We start from the raw sequence: 12,460 nt of genomic DNA, 5'->3' as shown, positions 1-12,460 counted from the left end.
ACATACACACGCACACACACACATATATATACAACATATATATATATACATATATAGATAGAAAGAAAGATAGATAGTTAGGAGATGACATTGGGTTGTGTGATAAGCTTGGTCAAACCATAATTGAACTACGCTTGTTTGAGACAATCATGCTGCCCTTATTGGTCATATCGTTGCAATTATCCCCAGCGTTACACTCTTTGTCTATTGGTATATTCGTGCTATACAATCATTCCCAGTACCCTTTTAGTATTTTAACCTAAAATATACATTCTACCTCCCCTACCGTACTTCCATATCAGGTAATATTCAGTACGGTGAGATTGGTGGATTATCAGAGCAGATCCGAGAGTTGCGAGAAGTCATCGAGCTACCTCTGCTTAATCCTGAACTTTTCCTACGAGTGGGTATTAGTCCGCCCAAGGGAGTGCTACTGTATGGACCCCCAGGCACAGGTATGCAACTTTATTGTAGTGCAGGTGTGTTTTCTTATATATATATATGTATATGCCTGAAAGTTTAACTGTAGGTTTGTTTGAAGGTATATATTTAACGAGACGCCTAACTCACCGAATAATTATGCGTACAGCTTATATTCAGTGATTTTAAACAAATCAGCAATAGGCCACAACAATCTTCTGGACCCCTTTTAACACCCCCTTGATCCACAGGAAAGACCCTGCTTGCCCGCGCCGTAGCCAGCAATGTCGAGGCCAGCTTTCTCAAGGTTGTATCCTCCGCCATCGTCGACAAGTACATCGGAGAGAGTGCGCGTTTGATCCGTGAGATGTTCGGATACGCGCGTGACCACCAACCGTGCATTATCTTCATGGACGAGATAGACGCCATTGGCGGACGTCGATTCAGTGAGGGAACGTCTGCCGATCGAGAGATTCAGCGAACTCTCATGGAGGTAGGTTCTGAAGGTCTGATATAGCTGATTTGTCAGTCCAGTCACCAACAATGGATTCATTGTCAATATGTTTTCGTATATATGTGTACACACTCACGCACTCATATTATATATTTATATTTCAATATCTATATCCAGATCTATCTATATCTATATGAATATCTATATCGGTATATATACATATATATATATGTACACCACATATATATATATAAGTGTGTGTGTGTGTGTATATATCTATATCTGTTTATATTTATATATCTATATATAATATATATATATATATATATATATATATATATTTCGTTACAACTATACTCATTATATTTTCAATATGTTCCCATTAGCTGTTAAATCAAATGGACGGTTTCGACGTCTTGGGCCAAGTCAAGATGATCATGGCCACCAATCGACCCGATACACTCGATCCCGCTTTGCTGCGACCGGGACGTTTAGATCGTAAGGTGGAGATCAAGCTGCCCAATGAACAGGCCAGATTAGATATCCTCAAAATTCACGCGTCAAAGATCACAAAGCACGGAGATATAGGTGGGTGGTGTAGAGAGTGGTTGCTTTGTTAATATACAGGTTATGCATGTTTATGCGAGAAGTATTCTGCTTTCATGGGTTCAGGGTTCCGAAATATATGGTACCATTTGGACCATCGTTGTTCAATGTATCGCGATGGCATTTTAGGGGATATGTTACAAGCCTTTCATACCTATTATGCATACGTGCGTGGATGCAGACAGATGATTCTAACTCCTATATAGGCCCGTTTAAGCATATCCATAAGTTCTATGTGACCTAGATCCCTCATACTCATTCCATCGGGTTGTTTTCGGTTCGGTTCGTTTCGGGTGTGTACAGACTACGAAGCGGTCGTGAAACTGTCTGATGGGTTCAACGGTGCCGATTTGCGAAACGTCTGTACCGAAGCAGGTAGGTGTTAAGTTATGCAGAGACGAGTGCGCAAGTTCTAGCATGGTGGATGTGCCTTGACAGGTCAACTCCTGCTAGTACAAAGTGTTGTATAGCCGTATGTATGTATACCCGGTCACCTATTCGGGAAGGATTTTGTGTGTTAGTATGCCGTCCACTAGGTATCGGCAAAGTTAGGCCCTCTCGCTTCCTTACGCTTCGACAAAGGGATACGCCCGAATGTAGTAGCGATCTTGTTTGTTTATAAATACGGCATGAACAACTTCCTATATACCGCTGTGTAGCGAGTGATGGTCTATGGGGCTCTACTCCTTTTACTCACTACAACATACTTATCACGCTAGGTGCATTCGAGTGTCAGACCACAAACACCTCAAAACGTCTATAACCACATACACATCAAAAACGTCTATAACCACAAACACATCAAAAATATCTATAACCACAAACACCTCGAAAACGTCTATAACCACAAACACCTCGAAAACGTCTATAACCACATACACATCGAAAACGTCTATAACCACAAACACATCGAAAACGTCTATATAACCACAAACAAATCAAAAACGTCTATAACCATATACACCTCGAAAACGTCTATAACCACATACACATCAAAAACGTCTATAACCACAAACACATCAAAAATATCTATAACCACAAACACCTCGAAAACGTCTATAACCACAAACACCTCGAAAACGTCTATAACCACATACACATCAAAAACGTCTATAACCACAAACACATTAAAAAAATCTATAACCACAAACACATCAAAAACGTCTATAACCACAAACACCTCGAAAACGTTGACTGTGCTGTTTTGCTGGGAGTCAAGTTCAAATCATTTAATTGTACGGATTCTAACACTTCAATTTTGTGGTTCATTGAATCTTTGTACGGATTCTAATACTTCAATTTGGTGGTTCACTCGTAGGTATGTTCGCCATGCGCTTGGATCGGGATTACGTCGTCGAAGAAGACTTCATGAAGGCCGCCAGGAAGGTCAATGAGGCCAAGAAATTGGAGTCTAAACTGGATTACAAGAAGCTCTGAGTAACGGGATTATAGGAACTTAGATTGTAGCGAGCATGAGAGGGATTGATATATAAATTTGTGGTCACAGTCGCACAAGAAATTGGAGTCTAAACTGGATTATCAGAAGCTTAAGAGTAACGGGATTATATGAACTTCGATTATAGTGAGTACGAGGGCGATTGGTACATAAGTACGTAAACCTCACCATAGTAGATACGCTGCGGTTCAGGATACTGTTTGATAGCACTGAGATACCTACTAGACTTTGAGAGAATGCCTTTTAATCAGCGCGAGAGACAATGGCCAATAAAATAAAGAATTCATCTGATGAGAAACGTGAGAAGCTAGGTGTGGGGAGACTACCAAGGTTTCTATCGTATGTCATGGTAGTTTCCATATACAGATGCATAGTATATCTGCGTAAAACTTGGCCTCCTTGTAAGTCAGACAAATAACAGTTTCACTCAACAGCTCAGTTCTGCATATGATTTGGATAGACGAATAGAACTAGGCAAGGGTCTATAGTAGATGCCAGGATAAATAGCGCAAACATCCCAGAAAGTTTCTGTTGATATACTAATTGTGCATGCTACTATGTATTGAAGCAAATAGGTAAGTAAATAACAATCTAGAAGTTCAGATACGAACAATCGACACAGCAGACACACTCAAACTAGCAGAGACACACAAAATAACTGCAAAAATAATCTTACACTGACACCACGCAAACACTCACAAATTCTTAACAGGCGTAGATACTAGTCACCGATAGAGCAGATGCGCTTGATCTAGAACTGTCCCAGATCAAATTTTTGTACTTGCAAAAAAAAGTACAACCGTTCACAAATTTCCTGCCCTTAATTTTGGCGGAGATGGGCTGGAATCATGTAAGCTGGCTGTGACCAAGCATTTAAGCATAGACAGCCCAATCGCTATTCGGATTCAATTTTATTATGGCTGATAGAAGCTTTCCATATCGTATTGTTGTATAGCTAGAGTACCCCTGAAAAGTCTCAACTATGCTCTACAGTAACCTACAGGCCAAAAATACCGCTGAAACTAATAACACTAGAGCAGGCAACCAAGTATGTTTTAAAATAGACATGCTTAGTACCTAATAAACCAATAAAATGTATGTAACAGCCCTATACTATTACACGTCCCTACATATATAGCAGTATTGGATATGTTTATTCAATGCATACTCAATAAATAAGTCTCGCCGAGGTTCAAGAGTCAAGGCTGGCAAGAGTGGCACTGTGGCACAGCTCTGACTTCTGAGGTGGGCTGTGCTCACTGATACTCATCAGTGCCTGTGTGCTGACTGCTGAGAGCTCACAACTGTTCCAGACTTCAAATTTAAGTTCAGAAGTTCAGAGTTCAGAGTTCAGAGTTCAGACTTGTGATGAGTCTTGAAGACACTTTGACTCTTGAGACTTCGAGTGCCCACGCCCCAGTCCCCTCAGTGCCCAGTGCCGACAACTGTGCTTAGCGGCGAACAAATAACAATCGAATATCTGAGTTATATACGTAGTGTAAGCCAATTAGACCATCATATCGTGGACTTTAAAACCAATGAGAATCCCTACAAACAAACGAATGGAAGTGTATCGCATGAGTCATGACTCATGAGCAGTTGGACACCTGACACTTATAGCAAAAGTCTCAGAACATATATATTTTTATTTTACGTTTAACGTTTATAAAGTAATGACCCTACGATTGTTGCTAATTTGCTAGCTAGATGTGTACGGGACTACGCCTACGAATGTGCCCGGAGATACAGCATATGTAGTCACATCCAGTTTTGTTTTCATATATCGAATGGATAAACGTTTACGTTCAGGAGGACGTCTTGACAGATCTTGACACTTGTTTGGGGTAAAAATCTACAAACAACCCAGAAAGAAAACAAAGCGCATGAACACAGATGACATGAATATTTTTATGACCACAATGAATATGCGCTGCTATGTCCTGACATGGGTCATATCCACACACATAGGTATCTGTTGAAGTATTGAGTCAGACGTGCCGTAAACATGAAAACGTCCTCATTCACACTCGCAATCGCGGCGCTGATAGCAGCGTCGCTCCAGGATGCCGACGCGTGTACGGCTATTGTCCTTGACGGAAAAGCGGTTCAGGGGGGATACCCCACTATATCTACCAACGGAGATGCAGCTGACGGTGACTGGCGCCTAGCTAAAGTACCTGCAGCACAGTATGAGACTGGGGCTCTGAGACCCGTGTATGAAATATACCAGTACTACCCACACACAGTCAATAGTGCGAGATCAGCTACTTGGGCTAAAGACAACCTGGAAGATGTACCCCAGGCGGTGAATTGGACCGAGGCTGAGCCGATTGGATATATTCCTCAGGTTAAGGAGACGTATGGGTTGCTTGAGACTGGTCTGGGCTATGCGCTGATCAACGAGAAGCAGGTATGTGTGCATTTATGGGTGCTCAGAGATTTTTGTACACGATTTCAGGGTATAAATCAGCTATAGGATGTGTGTTGATTAGCTGAATGCTGGCCCGTACAACGTGAGTGTCTATGCAGCGGTTTGGATACATTGTTTTACATTTTTGGGGTATTTACAAGTCGCAAATTTGATGTGACGGATTTATCAGGCAGCACACCGTGTGGCGAAGTGAAGTGTACGGTGGAGTCAGGAAGGATATTTCAAGAATACCATGCATTGCCAAGCGATAAATTATCAGTTGTCTTATAAATTAGTATCTACATACCCTTCCGTGAGCTTTGAAAAAAATGTGCGACTGCTATTTTGTTATTCACACTATAGTCTAATTCATACCATGTATAATATGAATGTCAATACATACATACATACATACATACATACACACACACACACACACACATATATATATATATATATATCGTTTACAATATAAGTATATATGGAATGTAACGTGTATGTGTGTGGGTATATATATATATATATATATATACTGTATAATTTAAGTATATATACAACGTAGTAAATAGAATACATATCTGTTATATGTATATGTAGATTCGTTATGTATAGACAATACTCATTAATATAAACAGAAATATGCGAATGGGTTGTATTCGAAGTATTCACTTTGTATGCATTGATTCGAAGTAGAGGCTATTAATATCTGTAAGCTATGAAGTCATTAAAAACACAGTCTGCTAAAATTGTAAGGCAACGCCACGCACTTAAAAAAATGATATATCTATTCACTTTGCATGGCCCCTTCAATCTTTTAGGTGGCGACAGGAGAATCTTCGTGTCACAGTCCCTTCGTCGCCAAGCCCATCAACAAGGGCGGTAAAGCTCTGTTCGATGTAGGAGCTCTCACCATGGTTGCCCTGGAGCGTGCTAAGACAGCACGGGAAGCGATTCAGATTATGGGAGACTTGGCCGAGGAGTACGGGTACTACGGTGCCGAGTACGATGGCCCGGAGGCCTTTGCCAAGGATGAGAGTGGCGAGGCTATTCCCGTGGCGGATACCACTGAAGGTATGTTTGTTCTATCTCCGTTTGCTGAGTCGACATGGCGTGGCTGCTAAACGACACTTCAAACGTGCTGGACCGTGTGACTTTTGCATTCCAACGTCGTCTGAACATTTACAGGATCGTCACCTTGATTTTAATTTTCACAAAAATTTAGTACGATTCTAATTTTCTATTTCCAATTCACGTTGCAGCGTACATGTTCCACATTCTTCCCGATCCAACTGGAGCCTCAGCCATCTGGGCTGCTCAGCGCATTCCTGACGGTCACGTGTCTCTTTCTGCCAATGCATTCGTAATTCGCGGCATCAAAAAAGACCATCCCGATTTTATGTACTCCAAAAACCTGTTTTCCGTCGCTAAGGAGCAGAAGTTCTGGAAGGAGTCCGATGGCGATCTGGACTTCGCCTGGGTGTACGGATCAGCAAAAATGCACTCAGAGTACTCACTCAGACGTGTGTGGCGGGTGTTCTCCAAGCTAGCACCTTCGCTCAAGTTGACCCCTGATTCCCCGCTCCCTTTTTCTGTGCCTGTTGATACGGAGGTGTCTCTATCTGACGTTATGGAGTTGACTCGCGATCACTATGAGGGGACCGAGTTTGATCTGACCAAAGGTGTGTCTGCCGGACCTTACGGAGACCCCGATCGCTACGACCAGCACGCTGTAGAGGGATTGACTCGCGCCGAGGTTAAGAAGGGCCATGCTTACGAGCGTGCCATATCTTTGTACCGAACTAACTACGCCTATGTAGCCAGTGGGCGCGCCGACCTGCCCGATCACATTGGATCTTTGCTGTGGTATGTCCCTCACCAGCCGAGTGACGGCGCGTACGTCCCGGTATATACCGCTTCGACCGAGCTACCTACCGCGCTAACCGTGGGCTCGCACTTCAGGCACCGTTCCGATGCGTTGTGGTGGAAGTACTGCTTGGTGAGCAACTGGGCTCACAAGTATTACACCCACATCATGCGCACTATCGTTCGCCCGGAGATAGACCGCCTGGAGGAGGATGTATTCAAGGCTACAGCCAAGGCCGAGAAAAAGGCGCTCAAGCTCTGGGAGGTTGATGCCCGGGACGAGACCGTGGCGCATCTCACAGAGACTACCACGAAACTGGTCAACGGTGTTGCGTCTGCGTGGGATGAGCTGTTCCAAAGGCTTGTGGTAGCGTACCACGATGGATTCCACCTTGAGGATCCTAACGGTGCACGGGTCAATGTGACATCCATCTTCTATCCCAAGGAGTGGCTGTTCAACACCGGGTTTTTCGCCAAGTCTCCTGAGACCAACGACAAGCATATGATTTCGCTGGGTTGGTTGGCGGTGAGTGTGGCACTTGCGGCGTGCGTGGCTGCGGTGGCGGGATATGCAGTGGCCGCTCACCGGGGCAAGAAACAAGGGTATCATGCCATTTGAAGGGCTCACGGTTTGACTGCACGCCACGGTACGGTACAGTGACTGGGTACACCATACCTCGTTGTTGGATGTTTGGCGCAACAACTCGTGTCATGCACATTTCGTGATTTGGCACCGGTGTGTGTATCCATGGAGGGGGGAGAAGGTTACGAATCACGTAGCCCCGGCGTTTCATGCGAAGTGCGCAAAACTCAATCGGTAGATTTGCTGGCGATAAGCGAAAGCTGCAACGGCGCGCACAATTCCGGCCCGAACCGAATGCAAACGAATGTAAGCTGCTAGTTGAGAACATTTATAAGAACTGTATAAAATGATGAGGAAACTCCTAGTAGTTGGCATATTAGTGAAATAAAAAAAATAAAAAATTTATTGGATGTAATCTCTGCCATGTGCAATTATCAGTATTTTTAAGATTAAATCCGAGTAGAGCAGCTATGCGTATCGACTGTAAATGTATGTACAGCACGCGGTCGCTTTTATTTAAGACCGGAACAACGAGGATTCTAAAAATACCATATATCCAAATTTAATCAGAGCAGCCATACGTTTCGAGAATAAATGTTTAAATAAATACATCACACAGTGCACTGTTTCTTGAGAAACAAGGAGGAAAGATCCTCACCATTGCAAAACCTTGAGCTATCATTAGCTCATGAATGTATGTGTATTGTATATTTCTAGTTTTAATATAATAGCTAGTTTTGGAATCTGTTCCAAAAGAAAAAGTCGTGAAAATACGCACGCCACTCTAAAACCGCAGTGACATGAGTGAGAGCCTCCTCCAATAACATCGTCTAGAACGCGACCACAACATTTCGGCAAGCAGTTTATTATGAAATTAACTTGTGCAAAGTTTCAGTATATACTATACCTCGTGCGAAAGTGTGCGTCGCCTGCAGTATTTCTTAGGGAAACCGATAGAACTGACAGCTTCGCTGACCCGCTTGTATCTACTGATTATTCATATATATTTATTTCATGTTATTATACTCTAATTGTAATCAAGTTGGATAGTCTACCTATTGCTCCATTCGCCACTTGCATTTACTCGCTAGTCGTTAGGATAGTACGTATCTTCTAAATGCTTTCGGTACGACAACAAAGATAGCTCTTATCATGAGTTTAATTTTCGTACTCGGCTTTAGAGTTGCCGCTTCCTTCTACAGCTGACGAGGAGTGGTGTACGGTCATCAGAATGGGAAGTGTCTCATTACTCGGGGATCGCGTATACACAAAGGTCTTATCCACACACACTGCTGCGTTTTCATTTCTGAAACACATTGGTCCAGAGGCAATGGCCTGCTCACAGTTCGAGTCATCTGTACTGAAAGTGAAGGGTGCTGCACCGCCGGCCCCGTATTCGGCTGTGAAGTTAGCTACTAACCCATTCGCACCTTCAGTCCCATTTACTACACCGCCGCTCGTACCTTCCTCTCCGTCCCCCCACACGATTTCGGTCCATCCCGTTCCGCCCGAAATGCCAAAACCGCCATCGCCTTCAATATGCTCGTCACCGGCACACTCTCCTACAAAATACGAGAGCGCACCTCCCGCAGTAGGGCGCATGACTACGCCGGGCTCGGCCGTGGTCACTGTAGGCTTAAAGTGCACTGTTGCATACTCGTATGCATAGGCTGCTGCGATAGCTCCCTCAGCCGCTGGCAATGCGCCGTCACACCCATTGTCACGATATCCTTCACCTACTTGGTATACCGCATTGGTCCAGGCGTCGATTGCGTCCACCATCTCCTGCTGCGTGATACATTGAACATCTGTGTCGCGAATGGAGAGCGCGGTACTACTGGTGGCAACCGCCGTGAGTGCTAATGCCAATTTTGAAGTAAAAGTCATGATCGTCATATTAGTACTGTGGACGAGTGGCACTATGCCGTGTTTGCCGTTTGACATATTAGTATTTATAGATTTTACAATACATTGAACTTTTGCAGGACCCTCTATAGAGAAGTAATATAAAAATATGCCTGATCGAACTATTGACCGAAGGATCTGTCTGTATGTAAATAAAACTGTATTATTATTTGGAGAACTGGTGCACACTGCATAGTGCATAGCCTTCTGAAAATATTCAAAGGCTACTTTTTTTAAAATTGGTGCCTTATAAAAAAATACCAAAAAAATATGGGACTGGTATTTTTTTTAAATTATTTATGAATATGTTTACCTATTTTTTTATACAAAATTTAGAAGACTATGAAAATTGAAATGTGACAATTTTTACAGCTCTCTTAGAGCGACTGTCCAATAAGTTGGCAGAATAAAAATAGTAATAATCCTGAGCTATGTATTTACAATTGTACATGGACCATAGTACATAAATACAGCCTACAGATCTCTCCCTCTCTCTCTACAGAGTCTCTACTTCTAAAGTTCTATTTATGTAGACACACCTGCAGAGTGCAGAGTGCAGACTGCAGACTGCAGTACATAGACAAAATGACTAAATAAGAAGGGAGATCTATTTTTATAATTTTATAGTAAATTTCCTAGTCATCAGTATTTTTAACTTATTATTTTGACCTAAAAAAAAAGGTTATTAGTTAGAGTTTGTTAGAGTACCTAAGTTCTGAGTAAATGCTTGACATTGCTCCCATCAACCTCCAGAGTAAAATGTAAATGTGGCAGATTGGCATCTATCAGAAATTCAGAATTCTGTACATACAATCTACAATTATACATTTTGTATAAACAAAGGTTCCATGGCCCAGGCCTGAGGCCTTCAGTCAGCGACAGAAATAGTGAAAACTAAAAATAGTGAAAAGATGCGCAGAGGTAGTATTATTTTTTATTCCTATACATGCCACAACAACAAAACAAAAAGTTATAAAAAAAAGAGATAAATAGACAATGTATATTCCACTAATGTCTCATGTACTGTACTGTATTTATGTATTTATAGTATTATATGTAACTCATAACTACACATTTATGATTTTTAACGCAATTGCAGTCGCATTATCGGCATTGAGCATTCATAGTTTTTTAAATTTTCATATTATTGGTGGGCATTCCGGACCGAAAGGTCCTGGACAGGTTTTATAAAATTTTGGTTCTATAGTATGTATTTTTAAAGAAATAAATTTCTAACCGCTCTCAGAGACAGACTATAATATATTTTTAAAAGCTCGTGGACGAAGGTAAAATATTAGAATATTACAGAAATCTATTTTATGTTCTGCCAGACTGAGTTTCTATGAGTCCACACTCCACACCACACTTCACGCAAGAGAGAGACAAGGGGACTATAGTGGTCACTGTATTTATAGAAATAAATATAACTACTTCGTAGCTTTGAGTTTCTAGTTTCTACAGCTGCCCACCTCAGCGAAGCTTCCTAAAACCCTACACAGTGGCACAATCATGAGCTTCTCGCAGAGACCATCTCAGAATCTACTCTAAGAACATCTTTACCCTACAACCCCGTATACTCGACGATCCGTCGCTGGCGATGCAGTGGCCAACTGAACCAGGACTGGACGTCCGAATTATCGCCATATCAGTGATTATTATCACAGCGATCCATTCAGGTCTGTTCAACCTTTGGCTTGGGCATATCATACAGTAGTTCCTCCAGCGGTGTCTTCAAAAGCTCTCGTACACACCACTTCAGGACATGCGGCGATGTTGTGGGCACGTGATACGGTCCCCCGCCCCTGTCTGCGGCCGGTTCAGTGGTATTCTTGAGCTTCTCCATGATCTTCTCTAGCGCAACGGACGCGGGACATGTGCTCTCCACACCCGTCTCACTCTTAGTATTGCCAAAGAGCGCGTCTAAACCACTAGCGCCAGGCTTACCTACACCAACCGTCTTCTCCCAGCCAGACACAACACCGTCTGTGGTGTTGTAAGCCAAAGCAACGTCGACGTTGCCCAGGGCATGCTTATCGATCACGCGTACAATCAACTTCAGGACGTTCGAGTCCTTGTCATAGACGATACTGCTTTCACCTGTTAGCGGGTGGATGACATCTGATAAGAACATAGATCATACGATAACAAATAGATGCCGAATGGCTGCACAATTGGACGCAAACCAGCTGAAACACTTAACTAGCCTGGTATAGAAGTATTAGTTTGTGCGATAATTGCTTTAATGTATTTAGTCTCAAGCCGCCACGCAATGGTGCATACAAAGAACATGATTGCTGAGGACACGAGCTTGTACATGCTAATCAAAGAATACGTAAACAGGCGACTCAGATACATCTGCCAGAGCACAGAATGGCAATGTGCACATATGGGACGGGCTTTTAGACACATACATTCTCAATTTCAATACCATCTTGACGATTTGGTGTGGATAAGCCTAACGCGACACCTTCAGTATTTTTAAATGAATTCGATGTATATAGTCTATCAGGCATATATATTTTCAATATGATCAAATTCGTATTGTATGAGTGAAGAGGACGGACTTGCCTGCACAATACGACTGTGCAAGATTTCAAATAGCTATCTGTCGAGAGATATACTCGTTTGGTTGTTGAATTGCCACGAGGTAGATATATTTATAAGCACACACAGATTATATATAGCTAATATTGCATTTGAATATATTTATATAAATTTATGTAAGTATGTATATATGATTGTGTATATAAGTACGTATCCAAG

The 12,460-nt window shown here is 42.4% G+C and overlaps 4 protein-coding genes across 4 annotated transcripts in view; 2 read left to right on the top strand and 2 right to left on the bottom strand.

Moving 5' to 3' along the window:
* Positions 1-302: 302 nt before the first annotated feature.
* Positions 303-3,235, top strand: SARC_11121 (hypothetical protein; the record flags this gene model as incomplete). The annotated part of the gene is made up of 5 exons (XM_014294806.1): positions 303-455; positions 672-913; positions 1,261-1,462; positions 1,784-1,855; positions 2,799-3,235. Coding segments are annotated over 5 exons (788 nt in total), but the record flags the coding sequence as incomplete, so codon positions are not given.
* A 1,583-nt stretch (positions 3,236-4,818) lies between these two features.
* SARC_11120 (hypothetical protein) lies at positions 4,819-8,205 on the top strand. Its single transcript, XM_014294805.1, has 3 exons — positions 4,819-5,346; positions 6,165-6,417; positions 6,606-8,205. Exons 1-3 carry the CDS (start codon positions 4,942-4,944, stop codon positions 7,826-7,828), a joined length of 1,881 nt encoding a protein of 626 aa, XP_014150280.1. The 5' UTR covers positions 4,819-4,941; the 3' UTR covers positions 7,829-8,205.
* A 562-nt stretch (positions 8,206-8,767) lies between these two features.
* Positions 8,768-9,736, bottom strand: SARC_11119 (hypothetical protein; the record flags this gene model as incomplete). Its single annotated transcript, XM_014294804.1, has 1 exon — positions 8,768-9,736. One exon carries the CDS (start codon positions 9,734-9,736, stop codon positions 8,951-8,953), a length of 786 nt encoding a protein of 261 aa, XP_014150279.1. The 3' UTR covers positions 8,768-8,950.
* Positions 9,737-11,093: 1,357 nt separating this feature from the next.
* The window catches only part of SARC_11118 (hypothetical protein), a 2,349-nt gene continuing 982 nt past the window's right edge, over positions 11,094-12,460 (bottom strand). The window contains exon 3 of the mRNA XM_014294803.1: positions 11,094-11,794. Within this exon, the coding sequence (XP_014150278.1) occupies positions 11,370-11,794 (425 nt within the window). The 3' untranslated portion in view covers positions 11,094-11,369. The remainder of the gene's footprint in view (positions 11,795-12,460) is intronic.

This window comes from Sphaeroforma arctica (assembly GCF_001186125.1).
Source record: "Sphaeroforma arctica JP610 unplaced genomic scaffold supercont1.1538, whole genome shotgun sequence".
In the NCBI taxonomy this organism is placed as follows: domain Eukaryota; class Ichthyosporea; order Ichthyophonida; genus Sphaeroforma; species Sphaeroforma arctica.
Note: the sequence above shows the minus strand (reverse complement) of the source record. Positions and strands in the feature narration are given on the sequence as shown.